At 35.8% G+C, this 25540-nt stretch overlaps 5 protein-coding genes across 10 annotated transcripts; 2 read left to right on the top strand and 3 right to left on the bottom strand.

Moving 5' to 3' along the window:
- Positions 1 to 197: 197 nt before the first annotated feature.
- LOC105128738 (ABC transporter I family member 19-like) lies at positions 198 to 3273 on the bottom strand. Its single transcript, XM_011030536.1, has 6 exons — positions 2994 to 3273; positions 2755 to 2915; positions 2225 to 2276; positions 1950 to 2086; positions 1283 to 1369; positions 198 to 874 (listed from the first exon to the last, which is right to left on the bottom strand). Exons 1-6 carry the CDS (start codon positions 3166 to 3168, stop codon positions 587 to 589), a joined length of 900 nt encoding a protein of 299 aa, XP_011028838.1. The 5' UTR covers positions 3169 to 3273; the 3' UTR covers positions 198 to 586.
- Positions 3274 to 6615: 3342 nt separating this feature from the next.
- On the bottom strand, positions 6616 to 8394 carry LOC105128737 (uncharacterized protein At1g03900-like). The gene is made up of 3 exons (XM_011030535.1): positions 7733 to 8394; positions 7328 to 7615; positions 6616 to 6912 (listed from the first exon to the last, which is right to left on the bottom strand). The coding sequence occupies exons 1-3, from the start codon at positions 8219 to 8221 to the stop codon at positions 6847 to 6849; spliced, it is 843 nt and encodes a 280-aa protein (XP_011028837.1). The 5' UTR covers positions 8222 to 8394; the 3' UTR covers positions 6616 to 6846.
- Positions 8395 to 8532: 138 nt separating this feature from the next.
- LOC105128736 (H/ACA ribonucleoprotein complex subunit 3-like protein) lies at positions 8533 to 10365 on the top strand. 2 transcript variants are annotated; one of them, XM_011030533.1, is made up of 4 exons: positions 8533 to 8638; positions 8771 to 8848; positions 9240 to 9282; positions 9947 to 10365. In XM_011030533.1, the coding sequence occupies exons 2-4, from the start codon at positions 8795 to 8797 to the stop codon at positions 10042 to 10044; spliced, it is 195 nt and encodes a 64-aa protein (XP_011028835.1). In that variant the 5' UTR covers positions 8533 to 8638; positions 8771 to 8794; the 3' UTR covers positions 10045 to 10365. The 2 variants fall into 2 exon arrangements, with proteins under 2 accessions (XP_011028835.1, XP_011028836.1); XM_011030534.1 differs by having other exon boundaries at positions 8554 to 8638; positions 8775 to 8848.
- A 633-nt stretch (positions 10366 to 10998) lies between these two features.
- On the top strand, positions 10999 to 19394 carry LOC105128734 (dolichyl-diphosphooligosaccharide--protein glycosyltransferase subunit 2-like). Of its 2 annotated transcripts, none has more exons than XM_011030527.1 (19): positions 10999 to 11351; positions 11708 to 11900; positions 11999 to 12088; positions 12416 to 12478; positions 12757 to 12826; positions 13199 to 13263; positions 13980 to 14034; positions 14449 to 14576; positions 14684 to 14799; positions 15311 to 15380; positions 15692 to 15796; positions 15933 to 16022; positions 16104 to 16246; positions 16448 to 16559; positions 16633 to 16716; positions 17806 to 17886; positions 17979 to 18203; positions 18768 to 18890; positions 19104 to 19394. In XM_011030527.1, exons 1-19 carry the CDS (start codon positions 11200 to 11202, stop codon positions 19218 to 19220), a joined length of 2082 nt encoding a protein of 693 aa, XP_011028829.1. In that variant the 5' UTR covers positions 10999 to 11199; the 3' UTR covers positions 19221 to 19394. The 2 variants fall into 2 exon arrangements, with proteins under 2 accessions (XP_011028829.1, XP_011028828.1); XM_011030526.1 differs by having other exon boundaries at positions 11000 to 11351; positions 16104 to 16249.
- Positions 19395 to 20199: 805 nt separating this feature from the next.
- LOC105128735 (probable methyltransferase PMT3) lies at positions 20200 to 24788 on the bottom strand. 4 transcript variants are annotated; one of them, XM_011030529.1, is made up of 8 exons: positions 24613 to 24788; positions 23500 to 23943; positions 23212 to 23376; positions 22916 to 23098; positions 22163 to 22757; positions 21686 to 21798; positions 21384 to 21604; positions 20200 to 20791 (listed from the first exon to the last, which is right to left on the bottom strand). In XM_011030529.1, exons 2-8 carry the CDS (start codon positions 23743 to 23745, stop codon positions 20470 to 20472), a joined length of 1845 nt encoding a protein of 614 aa, XP_011028831.1. In that variant the 5' UTR covers positions 23746 to 23943; positions 24613 to 24788; the 3' UTR covers positions 20200 to 20469. The 4 variants fall into 4 exon arrangements, with proteins under 4 accessions (XP_011028831.1, XP_011028832.1, XP_011028833.1 ...); XM_011030530.1 differs by having other exon boundaries at positions 23500 to 23938; XM_011030531.1 differs by lacking the exon at positions 24613 to 24788 and adding an exon at positions 24365 to 24383.
- Between the last annotated feature and the right edge of the window lie 752 nt (positions 24789 to 25540).

Raw genomic sequence — 25540 nt, 5'->3', positions numbered from 1 at the left:
TTTTAGGCAGTTCAAGATACAAATGAATTCATCTGGATCAAAGAAGTTCGTGAAACTGAGGGTGTCGAAGGGTCCCAAGCTGAGGCCAAGGAACATAGAGAGGTATAATTACCACCAAGATTTGTGTCCATAATCCCATCGTTACTGTCTCTACTAATTCCTTCAATTGAATAAAGCGATTACGTTACAACTATGTATTGGAACAAAATCAGGAACAGCAATTTCATAACTACATTGAATTGCAGTGGATAAATCTCAGCCGTTTAATTGAGAAGATGGCAACAGATTACAAACAACATTTTAGCCCGCATATTATGAGGCCTTTACGGTGCAGAGGGGGGGTGCAAACCAACAGGATGCCCTTCCTTTATCATCGTTAATACAGGGAGATACAAGGGAAAATTTATATTTCATGTAATCAATCAAGCAGTTTACAAGCATGTACCAAAAATAACCAGCTTAAATAGCTTTCACCACTTTCCTTGCGAGCTCATGGGCATCTCTAGCCTTTTCATTTATTTTCTTCTATATCCAGCTTTGAATTTGAATTTGAAAAAAACGACGGAAACAATTGATCTGGGAAGGATCAACGGTAGTATGCCATGTGTCTAGATGACATGAAAGGAGAACTACCAAGGGGAGAGGTCTTTTGATTTTGGGCAGGAGGGTTGGTGGGTTTCTTTTTCTCACTCTTGGTTTCATGACGGAGCCAAGACTCAACAACAGAAAGCAGATTGGCTGAGCTTTTCAACTCATGAACCTCCGTTAGCTTCTCAGCCCTCCTCAGCTCACCGTCTTGAATGTAAGCTAGATGAGTTGCCCAAGTCTCTAACCCATCAAAAATATGAGTAGCATATACAATTGTAGCTCCTCTCTGCACAAAAAAAGAAAAAAAGAAAAAAAAGGAGTCCCGTTATAATATGATGAACTTCCCTCGGGGACCCTAACCATATTGATGCGCATGTCAAGAGAATCATAAAAGTTGACCCTTACACTTTCTAAGCACTCCATATCTTCAAAAACAGACAACAGATGTGATTCCATGCAAAATGATTTTCACTCAAGAAATCAGAAAAAATAGCCACAGTGATGCAGAAGGATCCAAAATCTAATAATCAAAATTCACATGGTGGTGATGATTCCCTTTCAGATAATACAAGCAGGGACCCCTTGTTCTGTGCCCTGCTACATTATGCAAATCCACTGTTTCTAATTTTTTAGATCATCATTCGATCAGATCTGTTAGTGTGCATGTGAATTCAATTAAAAAAGGGAGTCATACCTGATCACACTCTTCCTTGAAGAACTCAAGCAAATCCATCCTGGCAACAACATCTAGATCGACTGTAACTTCATCAAGTAAAAGAACCTGCATTTAAAATTTTTGGATCCTACTCAATAAGGAAGTTTAGATATATATGGTCTTTCAGCAACATCATCCTAAACAACCGAAATGCAAAATGATAGCCATATTGCCACCTCCCAATCCCTAAATCCCCACCCCTCCCAGGGATTGAACCAAGATCTTCAAACAAAAATCCCAAGTTCCAACTGATGGGGTGTGCCCGTGAAGCAAATTGATAGCCCGTTAAAGAAGGAAAATGGGCAACTTTGCCAGGTTTGGGTTATTTTAGTAGAATGGATGCCCACGATGAATCGATCTCTCAAGTAGGTGGCCCAAGACTTGCATGTTGAACCCTTTGGCTTAGATTACTAGCCAGACCAGTAAGAAAATACAAATAGTATCTCATAGATGCAAGCATCTCTTAACAAAGAACAATTTTGCACAATATAAAAGAAAAGCTACAGAATAAAATGTTCCAATGAGAAATGCGTGTTCTCCTAGATGACTTTGCTTTGCTAAATTTATAAAAACTGACTCTGATACATTCCAACACGCCCCATTCTTATAGGTGGTCACTGACCAAGGCTTCATAGCTTCATCATACCTTGAATGGATGGAGAAGACCCATGCAAATCTGGACTCTTCGCCGCTGCCCATCAGATACCTTGTGCATTCGCCATTGCAAATCAATGTCAAGCAGGTCAATCAACTTTTCTCTTCTAACAGGATCAGTCCCTTCAACTGCCAGTAATACAAAGAACAGAGTGCAATCTCAATTCTATTAAATCTTAACAAGAAATCATTGACAACGAAAGAGCACACAACACCTTCACACAAAATAAAAGAAAAAGAAACAACTCTTAAGAGGTCATTAGTTACCTCCAAATATCATATGTTCCGCAGAGAAGTCTCCCTGTAGTGGAATCTCTCCCTGAAAAACCACAAGGCAATATTCATCCAGAGTGAATTTCTTTACAGTTCGTAAAAATGCACTCATCGGGAACAAAAAAAGAGCAAACCCTAACATCATCTGAAAATTAGATCCAAAAACTTTTACTGTAATTATGGTACTCAAGCTGTAACTACCAATACTCACAAGAAAGAGACAGAGACATGAGAGAAAAATTATTATCACATTTTTGTGAGATCGGATGGGATTTTTCTCCCCTTCCTGTGTCTATTTTTCTTTTAATGCTGTAATTATTGGAAATTATAACTTGAGCATGAGTCAACCCAATGCATAGTAATTTATTCGATAATTAAGCTAATTAATCACTTCTAATCACTTGAATTTAAGCACAAACCCTAGACATGAAAATGTAACCACGCAATGCTATGACCAAAAACGCAAATATAATAACAAATAAAATTACCATACAAATATAGCTTTAACAAGAAACAAAACTCACAGCAGATCCAACAGTTTTACTCCAAGAACCTCCTAAATAAGCCAAGTCACCACTACAAACCAATTGAGTATCATGAAAAGCCGAACCATTTATCACTCGCACCACATCTCTTCCTCCTACCATATGCTTCCCTGCCATTATTTTCAGCAAAGTGGTCTTCCCTGTACTACAAAAAGGTAATGAGCTTAGAATATATTATCACTAGTAATGCTTCAAAATCAACGAAAAAATTGATTTACCAGATCCGTTAGCGCCAACGAGAAGGCAACGAGATCCGGGAGAGATGTTGAGATTGAAATCGTAGAAGAGTGGATGTTGTCCTGCGTATGCGAATTGCATTCCCCATATACTGATACTGTTTGCCTTCTCATTTTCTCCTCCCTTTTCTATTGATTGAGAAGCTTTCTCCGCCATTTTTACTTTTTTTTGCTCTGCAAATTGAGGTGGTTGTACGGAGATATTGTGTTGTCGTCGGTGATTCTATTATACACGCCTTTCTCTTGTTGGTTTGGTTTGTTTCGCGGCCGCGAGCTAGTCAGCGGGTTTGATGGCCGTCACGTTGGATGCACCAATTTTTTACACGTGGTCATTTTTTGGTGCGTCACGTCTCTTGTTAAAAGAACCCGTGTATTGGTTTACCACCACAAAAACAAACAGCCTAAATAAAACAATTTTTCATGTTAACCACGTCGGTTTTAGATTATTTTATTTTTCATTTTTTCCACTGGAAAATCCGTTTATTCTTGTTAAAGAAGGCATTTTTAGCAAAATTGTCAAACCTGCTTTGAAAATTTATCTAATTAATGAGTTGATTCCTGAGTTAAAAAATTGATTTGGGTAAATTTAAAATAAAATAAAATAAATATTTAAAATTTTAATATTTTATATGAAAAATTAAAAAATAATCTATATAAATATAAATTAGATATTTTATCAACAATAAAATTTAAAAAAGTATTTAAAAATAATTTTTATTTCATGTTAAAAAAATATATAAAGGAATATATATGATAAAAAATTTCAAGTTTCATATTTAAAAAATATTTTTTTATGAACATAAAATATATATACGCTCTAAATCTCATATTAAAAAAAATTAAAAATTATTCTAGTATTTTTATAAATAATTTTTTTTAAAAAAAGATTAATAATCAATTAAAAAATATATATATAAATGATTTATGGTTAAGATGGAAAAACATATTTTAAAAAAAATCTTTACAAAGTTTTGTTAGGTTGCTTAGATTACAAGTTGAACTGGAAAGTCAAACATGTTTTGTTAGGTTTTTGCTTAGTTTGATCTTAGTTATTTAGTTGATCAGGTTTTCAATCATTTTATTTAACTAAACTAGATTTAATAATTATAATTTTTAGTTGGGTAATTGATATGAAAAAAAAAACCAAACTATTATCAAACAATTATTTATTATTCATTATCAAGTCAGTTTATGTAGATATTTTTTATTAAATAAGATCCCTTTATTTTTTTTTTAAAAAAAAACAGTATCGGTGTTAATCCGAATTTATTTATTTATTTTAAAAAAAAAAAAACAGTATCGGTGTTAATCCGGTTAATCTGTACTGGGCGCTAAAATTTGATATAATTGATTAAATTTTAATAAAAAATGATATTTTGATTCAATTTATAACTAAACCCACAAGTATGATTTCAAAAGTTTGTTTTATAAAGCATCAAGTGGCATTGAAAGAAAGGGAATCACCAGCCACCTCCTGTAGAAACATCCACTCTTTAGACAAGACTCCCTCTCGAACTAGAGAATGAGTCACGAAGTTCTCTCTCTTCAGGGAATTATTTTTTTTTCCCTTTTTCTTTTGAGGATGAATTCTCTCTTCAGATTTGGGGCCTCTTTCACTCCGTTACATTGGAGATCATAATCCTGGCTGCGCTTGGCATGAAAGTGCAGCTGAGAGCCATCGTGCAGACCTGCAGGGGATTTTAATACGAGCCCAGCCAGTCCAGTGGTCCAGGATTTCAGGTCTTGTTCTGCGAAAGGGCAATTAAGCTTCTCTAGCTGTGAATGGGAACATTGGAAATCCAGTATTGTCCCCCAAGCGCAAACAAGGAATCTTATGCGGTGCCAAGTAGCTGCGTGGGAGGTAAAAAGCGTCTATAAATTGACTTCTAAGGGAGTAGAAGGTGGTTGAAGATTGAAGTGTTAAGTTTGGTAAGTTTGCTCCCTTAGAAAGTGGTTGAAGATTGAGGTGTTCAGTCTTTATGATGTTTGGCGAATGATGTTCGAGTTTGAGAAGTCTGTAATGGTGAAATAAAAAAGTAATTAAAAACTAATTGAGATAAACATGAAACACTTTTTTTCTTTCTTTCTATTCCCAACATGTTTGGCAAATAATTCAGAAAATATATAAGTAAGTGAAGTCAACTAAAGAAAGAAAGAAAATTTAACGACAAATTTGTTGATAAAAAAAATATAATTAAAATATTATATTACGGTGAACTTAATACTTTGCATGTGTGAAATGAATTCATGGCTCCTCTTTTCTATCTTGGCTCATAAGAAAATGCCAAACCCTATTGTATTTAAAACTCAAACTCTACTAGATTCTCTAAATACAACACCCCCAAAGGTTCAGTGGGTGACCATCAAAGTTGCTGGGTCCTAGTTTTTATTAGTCAGTCTCAATCAACTTGAATAATTCAAATCAATGGTATCAATTTAATTTTTTTTTTAAATTATTTTTTATGGGAGAGTCTAAATTTTTTTAAAATAATTTTTTAATATTTCATATAAAAAATCCATATAAATATAAATTATATATTATAAAAAATAATATTTTAAATAATATTTTAAATTTTTTTTATCTCACATTAAAATGATATTATATTAAACTTTTAAGTTAAAATATTTAAACTAAAATTTTTTTTTATCCTATATTAAAAAAAAATAATTTTTTTTTGAAATATAAAGTATATATACTAAAAAATTTCAAATTTCACATTAAAAAAATATAATTTTTTTTGAAATATGAAGTATATATACTAAAAAATTTCAAATTTCACATTAAAAAAATATAATTTTTTTAATAGAACATATAGTATATATCCAAAAAGGCTTCAAATTTCTAATTGAAAAGATATTATGTTATCATTTTAAATTGAAGTATTTAAACCCATAGCTTTTTTATCTCATATTAAAAAAATATAATTTTTTTATTAAAAACATGAAATATATATACTAATAAGTTTCAAAACTCATGTTGAAAAAACATATCTTTTTTTTATAGAAACATAAAAGTATATATACAAAAAAATTTTAAATCTTCTATTAAAAAATTATCATACTATCTTTTAAGTTAAAGTGTTTAAACTAAAAAGTTTTTTATCATATATTAAAAAAATATGATTTTTTTATTAAAAACATAAAATATATTCACAAATAAATTTTAAATTATATTGAATAAATATAATTTTTTTATATAAATATAAAATATACATGTAAAATAGCTTCAAATTCTAAATTAAAAATAATATTATATTATCTTTTTTAATTGGAATATTTAAATTAAAAGCTTTTTTTATTTCGTATTACAAAAATATAATTTTTTTTATAAAAAAACTAAACTAGGTTGCCTATAGGTTTTCCTAGATCATTAGGGCTATCATTCCAGACCAGTTTAGCCACCAAATCAATTTACCAGCAATTCCCTGTTCATCACCATTTACTTTTTTAAGTTTTCAACGAATCAACTTGTTAACCCTAGCTGCCGAAAGCTCCTTTGCGAAACAGTTGCGGATTATGAGCTTTTTTTTCGTCGTTCTCATGGGTCAGGGGCAGGAGCATGACAGAAGAACCATATTTGGTAAAGGGCACGCATCAGGAAACAAGAACAATAAAGACACCATTCTTTTTCTCTATCGTGTAGAAAAAAGAACTCAGTTCACTTAAGAATAAAAAAAGCATTTGATACATTTCATATAACATTATTTTTCACACATGGTCGTATTTGATAGCTCATGGTTGCTTACATTTCTCGATTTCCTCAACTTTTTTCATCTTTTCCAAAGAACAAGTAAAACAAATGCCTCAAATCATGCTCAATAAATCCGCAACACAATTAGAATGCAGCCCATCCCGATGCAGCTGTCTTGGTTGATCCTGTTGTTGTTGAAGGAAGATTTCTCTGCAGATGCAGGACAGCAAGGGAAGTAAATAACACACAGTCACATATGCATCTACTAACTTAGGCAATATACATTTAGTTGAAGTGCAGAAAAATATATTGCAGAAAAATCCCCTCGTTCCCCTTAAGAATACACCAGGATCTCCGAAAGGAAATTGTAATCAGTTTATCCCCATTATGACATTACTATCCTAGCATACAGTCAAGTCCACTCTATTCACACATCACATTACCAACAATCAACGAGGGAACATAACAAGTCCATGGCCTTACCAAAACACAAATCTTCAGGGCATAATGTGCGGTGTTTTCACATTTCTAAAGAACACATCGATTGAACTAAGCTAGCATAACATTTCAAACACACAATACCACCATCAAGAACACAAACAGGATATACAGAAACCAGACATACCTCAAGTGGAGACAGGTCCGATAAAGAATCAGTAGATCGCGGTGTACACTCCCTGGGTGGTGCTTTTAGACCAATGCCAACGTTATTCACAGCCGTCTTTCGAGCAGCAGCCGGATCATTGGGAGGCGGTGGAAGTGGGGACCTTGGTTTCCCCGCCCCAGTTGGAGGAGGGGCAATGACTAAAGTTTTAGGCTTTCCAGTTGCCGAACCAGACAGCCCTGCAGCTGATAGCATTCCAGCTCCACTCGTTGGCTTAGGCTTCACATTAATTCTTATAGTTTCCCCTTCCTATAATTCAAAATTATGGATCTTTAATCTCATAAAAATTCAATGATCACATCTAACTAACTTAACTAAACACCATCAATCAACCAAAATAAAGCGATCAACTTTTAAGCTAACTACCTTTAATCTGTGATTAACAGCAGGATGAATATCAATGTGAGCGTCACTCTCACTCGTCTCGCCACTCTCTTTCTCATTTTCTCGTCTGACATACTTCTCGTGATCCGATAACGCCACATTAAAATCAAACGCTTCATTTCTCTCTGTAAACCCTAGACCAACAAACGCGTGCTTACCTCTCCCGTCCTCGATTTTAAGTACGAAATACCGGGACGAGTCGAGGACTGTCTCGACGGAGTTCTCGCGCTGTCCAGGGTTAAAGAAACAAGCAGCAAATAGCTCACCAGAGTTCGGATCTTCTAATCGGATCTCGCACCGTTCTTTGCAGGACACAACTCGAAGCCTTCCAGACCAGATCTTGTCGGATTGTAACCATTCTCCGCATTTGTAGCCGCCGGAAGTGGAGCGAGGAGGGATTTTGTAGACCGAGACTTCGCGAACCACCAAAAGAGTGTGCTCGAACGACTCGTCGTCTTCCTCGAATGACATTTTAGTTGGCGTCCTTTAGGCAATGAGTAGGTTTTTAGAGAGTCTGTTAACTGTAAGCCCAATGCGGAGAGATTTTAAGCTTTGAAAGGTAAAAGATAAGGTCTCTCAGAGAGAGAGAGAGAGAGAGACGTGGATTCGAAGAGTGATTGATTGGTCAACTGTAATGAGAGAGAAAGAATGATGACCTAATTGCTGATTTGCCCTTTGTCTCCTTGTCAATGGCTTTACGCGTTTTCTAAAAGTCTTGCCGGCCTGATTGGATGAGCCCAATGGTTCCATCCAATGTGGGCCTGGTCCGTAACTTTATTTAAAAAAGGGATCATAAACCCTAGTAGCTCTCGTTCAACAATTATCTCTTTTGAAGCGAAGCGAGCGCTGTTTCCAGTTTCTAGTCCCTTGCAAGAAGAGCCGAGAGAGGTACCGTCATCACTAGGGTTTCTTTATTTTTTACTCTTCTGTGGTCTTTTTCATGCTTTTTTAGCTTTTAATTATGCTATGTGGATTTTTGCAAAGATGGGCTCCTTGTGATTTTGACTTTGCTGTTTGTAGGAAGGTTAACAAGGAGCTGGAACGATGTATCTTCAGTTTTACATAAACGATAATGGTGACAAAGTCTACACTACCAAGGTATGTTATTTTGAGACTGACTTCTTATATCTTATTGATTACTTGGTGTTCTAGGTTTTGTGTTTCAGCTGTCTTTCTAGGTTTTGCATATCCTTGTTTCAGATGCCATCTTTTGTTGGGGAATGATTTTTTTAGAGATTTAAATGGTGAGATAAGCAGGATCAGGCTTCTCTAAGTATATGTCCTAGGAAATTTTATGTATTGTCAAGATTTACTTTTGTTGTATTTGAAAGTAATGGAAACTGTCTTTATTGTTTGAAGATTTTGCTAGGCATGCTTCTTGAGATGAGATTTTGAGAAAACTACTGTTTTTTCAATACTTCTGAATATCTTTATTTTCTGCTTCTGTTGTTTATTATATTTTTGTTGAGTTGCCTTTTCTTTTTTGCAGAAAGAATCACCATTGGGCTTGCCCACTCAATCTGCTCACCCAGGTATATTTTCATTATCATGCTGCAATACGTTTTTTTTATTTTGATTATGAAATTCGCAACAGGGAATTTGTTAGGTTGCCGTAATCATTGGCTTTCATCCAGACAATAAATTCTCATGATCAGTGATCCTTCTCCTCTGTCATTGTCTTACATTTCTGTAATACCAGAAGTAACATTTAATATCACTGGACTAAGCTATGGGGGTTGATTGTTTTATGCAATCCAAAATTATATTTTCAGATGTGCTGTTTTGAAAACCTTTTCCTACATTCAATTGTACTGTTGTTTTTGCGATTTGAATAATTTTTACAGTGTCACAAGTGGTTGGACTCTTGATAAAATTTCTTTAAAGGTTTATGTTTGCATGTATCAAATGATTCTGGATTTGACCTTTGCTTTTGGTTGATTTGTGATTAGATAAATTGGTTTAAACATGCATTTGGTGATCCAGCCATTTGACTTCATTCAAATTCTTCATTGCCTCACAAATCTGAACTGTTATGGCATGTTTGCATGAGCTAAATATGATTTCTCTTGGGATTTTCCAGAGAGAGACTACACGCATATTGAGCTTTGCCATCACTCCTGAGTGTCCATCTCTGATCAATGTTTAGTGCTTCAGATGCAGATTTCTTATTGATTTTTTCCCATTTTCAAATTGCAGCCCGCTTCTCCCCCGATGACAAATATTCAAGGCAAAGAGTTCTCTTAAAGAAGCGGTTTGGATTGTTGCCAACCCAACAGTCACCTCTGAAGTACTGAGATCATTATGGCTGTCTAGTTTTTCATCTTCAAGTGTCTGAATGGGGTCTTTTCATGTTGAAGAGTGTTGTGTCTTTTCATCTTTGGTTGCTGAATGTAGTGCATCAGCCACCCCCGTTGTAGCCCAGATAGTTGTAGACTATTTCCTGGATGGGAAAAAACAAAAAATCCTACAAATGGATCTTTTATGAAAACTATGAAGTGTTCATCGGTGTAAAGCTTGTTGGCAAACTGAACACCATTGTGTCATCTAAGTTTTCATGGTTAATGTCAAAGAACTATTTTAAGTAAGATTTTAAGATGTAATTTCTATTATTCTCTGAAAATCTAGATTTATTTCAAGATATTGTTTTTTTAAACTAAGTTAATGACGAGCTTGTTTTCTCCTTAAGCTTGTGTCATTTGCGGTCTTTTGAGTGAAAGATGATAAACCTAGCCGGGTTTTTATTTGGGATTAATCTAAATCTATCATTTTTTTTAAAGCTTTTTTTTTAAAAAAAAAACTATTTTTCACTGGAACAGGTTTGACTGGGTCATCACTTGGGATTTGTCGGGTCACCTGAAAGAATGAGATGGGTTTAATACCAATGTCTCAAAACGGTGCATTTCCTCCTAAATTAATTTAAGATTATTTTACGCTTAATCAAGACTATCTGATCCAGTTCAAGACTTTTTACACTTTTCACGAGTTCAGACGCTCCCAAGCCTTTATTTCCTTGGGCTCAATAGAAAATCTCGATCTCTGTTTACCTAGGCTCAAGAATGGGCTCTATTCCAGAAAGGCTTCCCAAAAAGGCCCAAAGATGATCCACCAAGGGTCAGACTGCGTCATCTTGCCACCAGATGGCAACACTTGATAGGGCACGTCAACTCACACCTGTGTATATAACGGGTATTTATGGAATACTTATGGGCATTTTCGGGATCAAAAAATAAAAATAGAAAACCCCCGCTTCCTCTTAACAAGAGTCCAGACTACAGTGTGAGAGTGAGTCCAGACTCGAGAAGGGAGAGGAGAGGGCAACGACTTTTATAGTCATCGGATCCGCATACTCGCACTGCGAACGATTTGCACATACTTGAATGTTGATGACTCTGTGACATAACTTATTTCTGTTAAGTACTTGCTGCGGTTATTTAATTTTATTGCACAAAATGGCCGGAAGTCTGGAAGGATTTCTGGTGCTGATCATTGCGGCATTGATCTGCTCATCTTCCTTTGCTTCTTCTATCTTTCAACCGATCTCCGATTCTCATCGATCCGCTGCTTTAGAGCTCTTCACGCCGCGCGACGGATCCTTTTTCAGGTTTTCAAAAACCCTAATTAAACCCTTCTAATTGACATCTAATCTCTCAATTTATTATTTTCTAAGTGAATTAGATGAATTTGATTTAATCCTTATGCGATGCCAAATTTTACTAATCACTGAAATTAAAATTGCCTTTGTAAATTTACCGTATGAGATCTGGCTATTCTGTAGAAATGAAATTGGCTGTTACCTCTGTTTGGATACTATGAAAATGATAAATTTTGTGTCTTGTGGTAATTTTTTTGTTGGTGTTTACCCATGCCTGTGCTTGTTTCATTTTTTTTAGCTAATTTGTAGTGGTGTCTGCATAAACTAGAAAGAGTGATCTGACTAGATGTTGTGTGTGCCACCAGCTTAGAAGAAACATACGAGGCACTTAGAACGTTTGAGGTGCTTGGCATTGATAAAAAGTCTGATATCAACACAGCTGCTTGCCAATCTGTGTTGGAAATTCTGGGGTCACCATCTTCTGCTTTGAAGGATTTATTTTATGCCTTAAAAGTCAACGGAATATTAAAATGTGACATAGAAAAGGATGTCTTTGAGGTATTGTTCTGCTCTATGTTGTTTTTGGTCGGAAGGGTATATACTCTATGTTACAAAAAATTGCAGACAATGTGTGATAATGGGTCTCTCTCTTAAAGGGTGTTGCTTCAAGACTACAAGTTACTGTCAGTGGCGCAGGTGCTTTGCTTGATTTCTACTATTCAGTGGGAGGTTTGGTACTTGTCAAGGTAATCCATACAACAAAAACTTTTAGGTGTTATGGATTTCAAGTTTGATTCTCCTTATTTCAGCATTTGCTAATTTGGGTAATCTTCTAATCATTCTATAATGCAAGGGAGAGGTAATTTGTCATGGGTTTTAGGTTGACATTTTTGTAAGCAAAGGAATGTATCTGAAATCATGAAGATAAGATTTCACCAGTATTAATGTTTTGCTAGGGATCTATTGACTCAACTACTTATTGGAGAACACAACTTTCAAGCTGTGGCCACATAGCATAAGCCTTGCCAATTTTGTACTAAAGCTTGTGGCTGAATTTTATTTTTTTAATGCAGGATCAAACTTCTAAAGGTGATCTGTATCTTGCTGATGCTGAAGGAGTTTTTGGTTCCATCAAGGTTGGTATTTGCATTGCTTGGAATTTTATTAGAGTGAGGATATAAGCTTGGCACTGCACTGTTCTGTGAGGGGTAAAAAAGATTTCAATAGTGACCACCCTTGCCTGGAACTCTCTCTCTTTGATTAGGGCCCTTGTGGAACTAGTTGCTGGTGTATTGAGAGTTGGTCTGCTTAGAAGTTTATTCCACAATGTTTAGGTTGATGCTTGGCTTTAAATTTACTTTCTTCAAACACAATTCTCTGCGCATGTTTTAGTTAACTTACAAATTATTGGCAGGCTCTAAGCCAGAGTGATGGAAGATGGCGCTATAATTCTAATAATCCCGAGTCCAGTACCTTTGCTGCTGGTATGTTCTATAAGTATTCTGTATACCATGATGAATTCTTTAGCAACTTATATATTCAATGCTTCTCTTTTAAGAGAATATGCAATTATTGCTTTAACATTTATTGGTAACCACAAAAACGCTACTTTGTTTTTATCATTATTTTAGTATAATTTTGTAGACTCAACAAAAAGCATTTGCTTAGAAATAGTAATGGAAATGTAATTTGGAACATCTCAGAAAAAGGGAAGAAAAGATCTGGATGGAGACTCTGGCATATTTAACATTCAATGCATAAATTATGTTGTATTGCTGAAATTAGAACTGGATGCCATGGTAATTCTTCTGCTTAAAGTGGCTCCTCCTAATTTGCTTGATCATGTTTCTTTTCAGGTCTAGCACTTGAAGCACTTTCTGGTGTTGTCTCTTTATCATCTTCTGAGATCGATCAATCTCTGGTAATTTGGAAGATTTGCTTACTTTGCCTCAATAGAACTTTTAGTTTTTTCATGAGCCCAACATTTCTCTTATGTTTTTAATAAAGACACTACCTGTTAATTTTCTTATCAGCATCAAACTTGTTGGCATCCAATGATATATGTTACTTTGTAATTAGTGATTGTAGGTGAAATAGGTTATATTATTATTGTTTTAAGGAATTTATGGTACTTTGTAATTTGTGATTGTAGTTGAAATAGGTCATATGGTTGTTGTTTTCCTTATCATTTTCTTTAAAGCATAAGCTTATTAGTGATTTCTGGTGCGCATTCTTTCCACAGCAAAATTTTTGCTCTAAATTTTCGTTTCAAAGTGGTTCATAGTCTGTGTTCAGTAGTGATTCCTACTGTTTTGCTTATGTAATGGATTTATGTCTGCTATATATCCCATATTCTCAGAACAAATCCAGAGCTTAACGTATCCAAATTTTTAGAATGGCATGTCCTTTTAGAAATGTAGCTACAATCATTGCCTAACTCACTTTTATGCTATGTAATCTACTGTTTCCTTGTGGGTCGATCTATTTTGTATAAACTTGTATTAGTAATTTCCTAGGTACGGTGAGGGTTTTTGTTTCTATTGTATGAATTGTATTGTATCTTCTAATATACTTGCTGCTGCTGTCTTCTGTGTTCATTGCAATATCTTATTTCTTACATTTGCTTACCATTTGCAGATTGGTACAACTAAAAATGATATATTGAAGCTGTTTGACAGCATTGAGAAATATGGTATGTCAATATTTTTTTCTCTTCTTTTCTTGTAAATCATAATAATTTTTGGCAGTTGTGCTGCCAAAGCATTTCTTATTATGGTGCAACTGAGCTTATATTCTCTAAACTTTCATGGGTATTTCTACTCTCCTCTTCATATTACTTTTCTTGCTTATGCCAGAACCCTAATTCTGCTGATTTTAAGCTAAGTTTCCATGACACAGTTTGGCAATCTATTTTGTCTTAGATTTGACTTGGCAAATTAAGCCCTCATTCTGACATCAAGGATCTTCACCCCAGTTTTAAAGTCAGGCCATGCTTCATTCACCTAATCATCAGTTTTAACCTTTTTCCCAAAAAAACCCTAGATGTCAGCTGCTATTTATGTGTTATTCCATAATGTACTTAGTAAGCTAAAAAATTTTATTGTAGATGATGGAGCTTTTTACTTTGATGAGAAACTGGTTGATGCACATGAACATCAAGGTCCTCTTTCAACCACATCCTCTGTTGTTAGAGGGTTGACAGCGTTTGCGGCTGTGACTTTAGGAAGCTTGAATGTGAGTTAGGTTTGTTGTTGTTGCTGGTCTTTATTCTGGTATTTTTCTAGTGCAGAAAGTTTTTAATGCTATTTTCTTTGCTTTCTTTCTCCCTATTTGATTCTCAGCTTCCAAGTGGCAAGGTATTGGGTCTGGCAAGATTTTTACTTGGCATTGGAATTCCAGGTGATGCCAAAGACTTGTTCAACCAAATAGATTCCTTGGCTTCCCTAGAGAGCAACTCGTAAGTGTGCTCTTAACTTAGTTCTTTAACTTAGTTCTCTGTGATTGTCAGCATTTTATGTGTATGTTATGTAGAACTCGTTCTGATAATTGCTTGCCTGATATAAGGAAATCTGTAATATGTGATTGGTCCATTAAAAGAACACAAATTTCAGTGACTGCAGTTTCAATGCTTCAAGAACATGTGCTGTTTCTGTGAAAAGAAATTCAAATATGTTTTATGAGCTGCGTGCTGTCTTTTGCAAATCTAAGAGCAAAAGTTTGTCTTTAAAGCAAAAATTTAAACACTTATTTATATACTTGAACATTATATATATATATATTTTTGCTATATGCTTGAATGTTAATTTTCCTCAGTTTTATGTATTTTGATTTGTCCTTTTCTTGGTTGAGAAAAGCCACAAGTAGGATAACATGATGTGGCTAGCTGTTCTAATATGGAGTGCTAGATTTACTGAAACGTTTGCAAATAACTTCGTTATTCAAGTATGATTTTTTTTTCCGTGGTGCAGGGTTTCCATTCCACTGATTCTATCGCTTCCAGTTACAGTTCTTTCATTGACTAAGAAGGACACCCTAAAGGTGTGTTGCTGTGTGCATGCTAATCATTTTTTGTGTGTTTGTCTGTCTGTCTATATGTGTGTGTGGGCGCGCGCTAGCTCATGGGCTTTTCCTGGTTATCATGCTTGGCCATTATTATTTTATTCTTCCTGTTTCTTAAATGTATTCTGGATATTTTGGAATTTGCAAAAATTATAATTGATATCTTTCTTATTCTATACATTTTTTCAGATTTGCAAAACCTTCAGTTTTTATAAAGTTTTTGCATAAACTTGACCTCCTTCCTTTTACACACATTTATTGAAATTGACGTTCAATATAATTGTAACCAGGTTAAGGTGAATACTGTGCTTGGTTCAAATGCACCTCCTTTGACAGTGAAACTTGTCGGGGTTTTTAGATCTGGTTCAAAGGACAATTCATTAATTGAGGGTCAGGTACAGTTTATTTCCCAACTTTAACCATGTTGAATCCATTTCAGTTCCTTTGTCTAGCTTTCGTGTGGTGTTGTCTGCCCGGTCAAAGTGGTGATCTGCTGGATGGTCAGCACTAATTGTTGTTGGTGTGATATAGGAACTCAAATTCAACCCTGAAAGCGCGGTCTATGCCTTGGATATTTTGCCAAAGAGTATTGATGTTGGAAAATACACTTTTGTTTTTGAGGTATCCTTGTTTTCTTTGATGCATAAAGGCTTCTTTTAATCTGCCTTTACATCCGTATTTGACAAGCTCAAACTTTTGCAGATGGTGCTTCATGATCCAGACCACTTAAACTTGTATGCCACTGGAGGCCAAACTCGGATTCCAATATTTGTGACTGGAGTTGTCAAAGTTGACAGTGCAGAAATCTCAGTGCTTGATAGTGATCTTGGGAGCACAGAAACCAAGAAGTATTTTTTTTACATTTCCCAGTTACAAAACAGAGTGCTTACTAACTGTCACTGATTGTGATGTTGGATGCTTGTCATTTTGACCTTTTGGGATTTGTTAAATTTTTATCTACAATCCTTTATTCAGCTCTGCTTTTGACTGAATTTGAACTACATGGCTTTAGTTAGAGTATAATTCTAGTTCTTGGATCTATGCAGGATAGATTTAGCTGGGGAAAATACTGTATCATTATCTGCAAACCATCTTCAGAAGCTGCGCCTCTCTTTCCAATTGTCTACTCCTCATGGTCATGCTTTTAAGCCACATCAGGTTAGTATTAAGCCTGTCTTTCTCTAGAATTGTTGTCTCTGTGATTAGTTGTTCAGAGTTTCTTGGCTTGCAGGCAATTCTTAAGTTGACACATGAGACTAAGGTTGAGCATAGTTTTGTGGTGGGGAGCTCTGGAAAACAGTTTGAGATCAATCTAGTAAGTTCCCTCTGCAATGTTCTGCTCCCTTTTGTCCCTCCGTATTACGTGATCATTGACATGTTTTTGCAACTTTCTAGCTTAGGAACAAAATCTATCAAATGCATATGAATGTTGGCTTTTGGGTTTCTCATTGATATAAATTTGAATTGTTGGCTATTGCCAACAATCACCTTACTTTGTTCCTAGCAATTTGATTCCAATTGTAAATTAGTGCAATGCTAACCAATTTCCCTCGTACCTGAAATGAAGTTGATTTTCTTTTCACATGGTAATTATAGACTAATGAAAGTAAGATTTATGAAGAAGATAATCTTGAATGCATGTCCAGGTTTAGTGGCATATTTTACCCCTACACTATTTGGGTTGTGGCAAAATGAGGGCTGAACCATCAATTTAGTCTATTATATCCTCAAACTACTATTTAGTGGGAAAATTAAGGTCTTCCATCAAATTTGACCCTTAAGACTAACTTTCAAAGTTTGACCATTATTCTAAATGTTATAAATAATATTGTTTTGGAGCAATTTGAATTTTTTTTACAGTTCATCGTTTTACTTTTTGTAATTATTTTTACCAATAAAAAAATTGAATAGCTTCAAAACGGTGTCATTTATAGCATTTAGATTAACAATCAAATTTTACAGTCAAAAACATTTGCTCAGTAAATAGTAGTTTGAGGATACAAAAGACCAAATTGGTAGTTGAGGCCTTGTTTTTCCACAACCCCAATGGTTAAGAGGTAAAATATGCCCAATCAAACCCATGTCCAGAGACTTTGAACACTTTTAAATCATACATTGTCTTAAGGTGCTTAGTGACAATGGCTCTTTTTGCTATGGCAAATCAATACACCTTTAGCGGAAGTAATTTGAGTGCAAGTGAGTTTTAAGCCTTTATTGCTTGATAGCATAACACCTTTGCACGTGCCGAGATTCATTACCACTTCCCTTCCAAATACTGCTAGTGTGCACCAGTATCGATTGCTTGGAAACAGATTCACACACAATAACAAACCATTCAACCATCCATATTCTGTCTCTTTCAAAGTTTTGTTTTTTTTCTTATATTTGGCAATATGTCTTGCAGGATTTCCTTGGACTGGTTGAGAAATTTTTCTATTTATCAGGGAAATATAATGTTCAGCTCACTGTGGGTGATGCTGTTATGGTAAGCTTGATTTTTCTTACGAGGTTTTTATATTTGTATGGATTATTATATGACATGAGCATGATATAATTTGTTTTGTTTATCTTTTTCAGGAAAATTCTTTCTTGAAGGCTATTGGTCACCTTGACCTAGATCTACCAGAACCGCCTGAGAAGGCACCACAGCCACCGCCACTACCTCTTGATCAGAACTTGAGATATGGTCCTAAAGCAGAGATAACTCACATCTTCAGGGTTCCTGAAAAGCTTCCACCTAAGGAGCTTTCTCTTGCTTTCTTGGGTCTTACACTTTTTCCATTACTTGGGTTCTTAGTTGGGGTGAGTATTATATTATCTGACAGAGATTCTGGACACTTGAGCATTAACATAGATTTACTCCCTTCTGAGTGTAATTGATTGAATCTTCCTAGTTACTTCTGTAATTCATTGGTTCTATCTAAATTGTCCCAACTTATGATGCCCCATATAGTGCTTCCAGTATGACCTTGGCCTAGGAATTTGAATGCTTATGTTGGAAAGATCTTTGGATTGCTGTGTGTTTATGCAGACACCTGTTGATTTGGATGTGTTTAATTGTAATTCTGATTGAAAATACTCAGTTGAACCTGTTGGTTTAAATGTTATTGCTAGAACATGCTAGATGACATCAGGTGAGCATCAGGAGTTTAGCGTACCCCTTTCTATTAGGACAGAGAAGGTATTGCACATTAATTTCATTGACATTCTGGTCTGGAAAAGGAGTCGGGATTTCAAGTGTGCATTGTTATTTTTTTCTGCCCAGTTTTCTCTTACTTGTCATCTTCTCTTCCCAATAAATATGGACAAGGTACATAGGGGATGTGAATGAGTGGCATATGTTAACATGCCTTCTCCTCTTGACAGTTATTGCGTTTAGGGGTGAACCTGAAGAACTTCCCTTCCTCATCTGTTCCTGCCATGTTTGCTGTCCTCTTCCATCTCGGCATTGCAGCAGTTTTGTTGCTCTATGCACTTTTCTGGCTGAAGGTCAGTTTCGCACTTAATGCTTTTTATGTGCTCCTATTTGACGATCAACTTGTGATTCCTGCAAGGTTTCTAGTGCTTGTATTCACTGATGTGTGTTTGATATGCAACTTTTGACTGTTTGCTGGGTATTAGTGATATTTTTCTTCTACTAGTGGTGTTAGAAGCATTTTGAAATTCACCCTTCTTTCTTTTTTATTTTTTTTTCCTGAGCAGTGGGATCTATTCACAACACTGAAAGCTCTTGGTTTCTTGGGAGCTTTTCTGATGTTTGTTGGGCACAGAATCCTTTCACACCTGGCCTCTATTTCATCGAAGTTAAAGTCAGCCTGAGGACGAGAGTTTGTTGCCAAAGTGACTGGAAACAGGAAATTTTCCTCGTAGTAAAACAGTTTGACATGTTGACTCAATTTTGTAGGGGATGTAAACTATCAATTATGTTATACCTGTTAAGATTTTGGGCACGAAATGAAAACGGGTTCATCTATGTTATGGGGTTTTTTCCCTGACACCGTTTAGATTTCCCCTTGGCTTTTCTATGTGTCCATGTGGGTTACGGGGTGTACCCTAGTGTGGGGGTGAGGGGATGGATCAATCTTGCTGTAGGATGTGGGCTAGTTTAGTCTTAGGACACACTTGCCGTGTGAAGAAAAGAATAAAGTGAAACTGTTTCTACCTCACATAATATTAATGGGTGGATGATGCTGCTGGCCGGGTGGCTTGCATGCATCGAGGGCTTGAGTAGGGTTTTTTTTTTTTTAATGTGTAGTCTTCTGTCCGCATGGTTTCTTTCGGAAGTTAGCTGGTGGTTAAATAAACTCACACGGTTAGCTGGGAATATTACCAAGATAAAAGATTTGCGAGAGTTTCCTAGTGATGGGATGAAGAAATAAAGTCCCGTTGCTTGTCCTCTGGTAATTGGATAAAAGAACGTCGGTGTCCATGCTGGTGAGCAGTAACATTTGCTATAATTCTGCTGGAATCATGCAGTAATTTCCTGTACTCTATGATTCCGTGATGTTAATTTTCCTGTGGCCATGGTTCCGTTGAAAAACATTTATTGATGTATCAATGACTCCAGGCATCTTCTAGAAGTATGCTAGGAATGCCCTTGTTGGACTCGGATGGATTCTGTACAGGCAATGGAGGTGTCGAGCCCCTGGCCCATACATTCTTAGAAGGGATTTAACAAATAATGAACTGTGCATGATTCAAAACCTGTGTACATAGTCATGGCTGAAATAGTTCTTAATGATAATGAGCTCAGCAGGCATCAACGACTTTTGATGCAATCAAGCAAAGCAACTGCCAGTTTCTTTTAACGTGCTATTTCTTTATTTCCTACTGTAGTCCATGGTTGAAAAAAACCAAAAATAAAATAAAATTACAGCAGTTTTGACTTTTGAGTTGACGAAGAATAAAAATACAATACAAATGGCTTGTAACAAATGAACTAAATAAATGATCATCAAATGCTACAAAATCATATAAACTACCTGCTCTGCTTGGGCACCTTAAGCCCTGCAACGCAGTGGTTGTTTCAGGTGAAAGGCCAAGACTCTGGATGACAAGGTTAGCTGTTTTACTCTGTTTCCCTGAAACTCTCCCATGTTAGCCACAGCTTCTTTTGAATGACGAATACCATATCATCCTCATCTTGCTCAGACTCCCCCTCAGCCTCAGCTGTTGCCACTGCTTCCCAATGTAGTGCTGATAAATGTTTCTTTACGAACTCCACCACTGGTCGTTTATCTCGGATAATGATGAAGCCTGTCGGTCTCAGGATGCGGTCCATCTCAATTAACAGATCCACAGCACTGCAACCTTTCTTTTCAATGTCGGAGAAAACCATCCAAGCATGGAGTAGATCATAAGTCCGTGGATAGGTCGAAAAGGATTCGCACCTGTCAATAGAAAACCAAAATTATTTTCCCAAAAGATACCGAGAGAGAAAATAATCAGCACTTCTACTATGCTTCCAAATCCAACTTCTTGGAAGCAACATGGTTATCCGTGCAATCTAGCATCAAAAGAGTTTTCCTGATAGAGGTTTCAAAGCCTTTAATGTTTATAAGACAAGTTCCCCTGTGGAGTGAGACTGTCCAAAACCCCTCAGGTTTTAGAGTAAATGGCGACTCGGGGTACACTATGCAGATACATGAATGAGGTTAGCATCACAGCTTCTCCTGCGCTATTTCAAACTTTTTTTTCTCTTTCAAATATAATAGCAGAGTAAGAAAATTACTCCCATCATACCAAATTGGTGAATCATTGATTTTTTTTGGAATTGAATGCTAATATTTTACAACAAGAGAACTCAAAGGATCAATTTCCCTTTAGAAATCTATATATTTCATAGGCATACACTCCCTGCGCAGTGTTTGCTTTCTGAAGAGCAATTTTTTTTTAATCTTTACCAAAATCCACAAATTTGGTTTCCTTTTCACTTATTTTTACCATTCAAATATAATCTCGTCAATAACATTTCCAACATACCAGCTGTGCACAGTGCCTATCAGGCCTCTGTCATATATTATTTTGAGAGTGTTGGGTCCGTCTTCAGGCACGACATTCATAACCCAGACATCTTTGCTCTTCAGAGCAGCTGCAAATGACCCTAGGTTTGCCTTCATATCCATCACATTCCTCAGTGTATCAGGCCTAATCTTCGGGCTTAAAAGATTCCAATAATTCTCTACTCTCTGCTGCCAAACCTCCTGCAACATATCAAAACTGTTTTAAACCAGCTACTTGCATTTACACAGATGTAAACTTACTGCAACTTTTGGATAGATTACCATGTCCTTTTCAAACATTTCATTAGAATAGCCAAAGTCAGCGAGACGGGGAGGTAGAGCAGTCAACCGAGCAGGCCAAGGAGCTAATCCACTCCCTCTTTCTTTATGATTATCTGGTGGGATCATCACAATATTTAGTTAGTGCATTTCTAACCGCCCAGTACAAGTTCCATGCAGGTAAAAAAGCAGTTAATAACATAGCAGATGAAAGTGTTAAAACATCAAAAGACAAGCAATCTTGATAAGGTACCTAGGTGACAAGCATGCAACACGTGAACAACAAAGGATCAAATATGTAAACAAGAACATATGGCCATGTTTAATTTATTAATAACATGATCACATTCCTAATGATGTTTCTATTTCAAGTGACATACTAGCACTATTTTGAAGTTCTCGATAAAAATTAAAAGGTTTTTGGTTTTTTCCATTTCTATGAGATTGGACCACTGTAGAAATGGCAATTACAGTACTCACGGTCAGAGTAAGGAGTGATGCAAGCTTCCATTGGCACACCCCATACTGCATCTGGGTCGTCATCAGATTTGCAGAGAGGAGGCTGGGTACCGGGTTCTCTTTCCATGTAACAGTCATTTGTCAGAGGCTTGACCCAGATAACTGTTTGATTCCTTTTCACAGCTATCTTCCAACACATCTGTTCGACAAGGGCACTCATTTCTTTCCAGATTCTCAGATCCTCTTCATCTTGTGCATAGGCTTCAGGGGATGAGTATGCAAAGTAGCCTCCAGGTCTAAGCAACCTATCTAGCTCAAGAAGAAGGATTCCATTTCTTTGAAGCCAATCAATCCTACAACGAGAACAATGTGCAAGTTCAAAAGATCTGCTTGGGTAAGGAAGTCTCTTTGTCCCTAAAACACCAAGGTATGCAGGGATTCCTCTTTCCAAGGCAAACTGGATCTGGTTTTGATGAACATCATTTGGTGCCAATGACATTGCAATGATATTAGAAGAAAGAAGATATCCACCAAAACTCGCAACTCCACAACCAACATCAAGGACTGTCCGGAGTCTTCCTCCATTGTTTAAAATGTTTTTTGGAAAGTTCAGCATCTGCCGACCAGAAATATAAACAAAATAAAAAAACTGGGACTGTTTGGAGATAGCATGTGCAGTCAAACATAATATTGCATCACCAGGATTTCAATGAAACGCAATTGATTGAAGCTTGAGAGTCACACACATTTACATGAGAAAAATTATTAACTTACATTTGCAATTGCAGCTATATACTTATCAGCCCCGTAATGGAAGTGTGTGCCACCTCCAGGAAATTCAATCTTGTCACCTTTGACAACCATCCAGTTCTGATCAGACTTTTCACTTGCGAGGTGGGTGTGAGGTATATTTTCTTTCCACACCACATCTCTGCTTTTGGGCCACTTGATCGGGACCTGCAACCATCAAGGATAGGAAACACATAAAACTTTAAGCTGGTTCATTCAATTGGCCAAAACAATACTTCCCTACAAACTAGCCACTACAAAATACTTCTGAAAAACTTTACCTTGTAACCTGGTGGAGGAGGAATCAAGCAATTGAAGTGCCTTTCTGAAGCTGGGCAATGTCTTTCATAGTGCTCCATCAAAGACAAATCCAGCTTCAATCTTGTCTGGTATATAAGGTTTCTATCTAGACAAGGAATCAGCTCCGATTGCCCATCATCACAAACCTACAACATTGAAAATAATTACAAGAGAAGTATAGCTTATATCAGTGCAACTGATTCCAAAATAGAGAAACGTGAACCCAAGTGCAAGTGAACATAAAATTTGCTCATCTTGAAATTGCTTACAGGAATGCTTTTAAGCATAACGCCATCCTGTAGATCTTCACCGAATTTGTTTGAAGCTTCATCACCGTTGTCCTCCCCACCCAAATAAGAAGAACCTAACTTCCTTAGAGATTTACTGCCATATTCAAGAGCAGATGTTCCACCTTTTCGAGAATACATGTAAAGACAACCGCAAACAATAGCCAATACCACTATCCAAGTTACCAGCCGCTTCTTCTGTTCCCCGTCACCTCTTCCCCTTGCCATCTTTTGCAACCAGTAATAAAAATACAAAATCTCCCTCTTCCACTGTAACCTCAATATACAGAAGACAAATCAGAACTTCATTTCTCTCTCCAATCGATTAGTGATTAGTGATTAGTGATTAGTGATGAATGACCACCCAATGCAAATTCGCTATTGAATTCCCTTCATCATGGCATCAAATTTCTTGTCACCACTAGCCTTGATTCCAAAAATAAATCAAGTTAGGACTAAAGCATCCATAACACAAGGCACAATAGTCTAACAAATCACAGAACAAACCCTAAATTCAAACATCCAACTCATACAACCCAATGTCAAAAACATTAACAAAAAGTGAAATCACACCTTTATGAGGCCAATCATTCATACAGAAGAAGATCACTACTCAGAGATTAAAAAGAAGATAGCAAATGTAACAAAACAAACAAAAGAACTACATTCCATCTACGAGAATGTGGCATGCTATTGCACTTAGATGAGATTAGCAAGAACAGTAGATCTAAGAAAAACTTTGAAATGAAATAACCAAATCAAATCTACCCAGCTGAATGAAGCAGCAGCATGATCTTGTCAGATAAAAAAAGGGCAATAACGAAAAAAGGGAAAAAAAGAAGAGTACAGTATATCACACGAAAAGCACCGACAAGTTGCTGGTTGCCAGTTATAATGTGATACAGTTAAGCAGTGGAAGAGATTGATTAAGAAGACCCAGATCACAAAAATTTCAACACTTCGAATACTTTGTGTCTTTAGTAACGGCATCATCGAACCCATGTCAAAAACATATGTCGGCAATGTTTCAAACCATACAGAAAGTAACAAACTTTAAGACTGTTGCATAATGGTATTAGTACAGTATAAACTCACACGTAGAAACATGAAAATGACAACGATGCTCTCTTCCTCCCTCTCTTTCTCTCTATTTGCAAGGAGAAAATTCACAGGCTTGGATCTTGAACTGCAAGAAAAGAAATTGATGGATGATGTCAGGTACCTGGATGGGCTAAATGTGTAGTAGAGAAAGGGGGATGCTAAGCCACTACATAAATTAAACAATGGCATTTTTTATTGAGAAAAAACATCTTTTCAACCCCTTACATAAATAATATGGCTAATTTAATTCAGGTGAATTAAAAATTTTAAAATCAAATTAATATTTTTAAAAATAATTCATTGATTTTATATCGTATTTTACAAGCGTCACAGATCAATCCTAATTTATTTTTTTATTTAAATTAATAAATCGATAAAATCTCAAATTAACTCACTGAAGGATCCGAATTTTATAACTATAAAAAAATTCCTGGGATGCAATCAAGTTTGAAGTTTTCTCATTGTATTTTACAGCTGTTAGTTATAGAATTTACGAGGGATGGGGGTTAGGTTTTGGTCAAGAGTCAAACCAGGAGGAATCTAGTTGTCTGCTCCTATCTATCGTATGGTCAACTTTCTATTTTCTAGCCAGCTAAATTATGTTGTTTTTATTTCTTCAAAAGAAGATTGTGAATTGATTTGAATAATTAATATAAAATAATTTTTAGAATATTCCTTAAGCTTATAGATTCGGTCAAATTGAGTTCAAACCCTTAATTAATGATCACCTAATGGCGAGGAGTTAAAACCAAATAATTTTATTCTTCTTTGATTAATTTGAAACAATTTATCTGATAATTACTTGGTCATTTTAAGATTTTGGATGGATATATTTCCTTGACAAGTTATGTATAATTAATTTAAATTAAATTAAATTCATCACTTAGCAATTTAATATTTTAAATTAAAATATTTTTTTCAA

The sequence above is a fragment of the Populus euphratica genome, unplaced genomic scaffold, assembly GCF_000495115.2.
Source record: "Populus euphratica unplaced genomic scaffold, PopEup_1.0 scaffold11.1, whole genome shotgun sequence".
NCBI lineage: Eukaryota > Viridiplantae > Streptophyta > Magnoliopsida > Malpighiales > Salicaceae > Populus > Populus euphratica.
The sequence above is the reverse complement of the archived record's forward strand: the minus strand, read 5'-3'. Positions and strand labels throughout refer to the sequence as shown.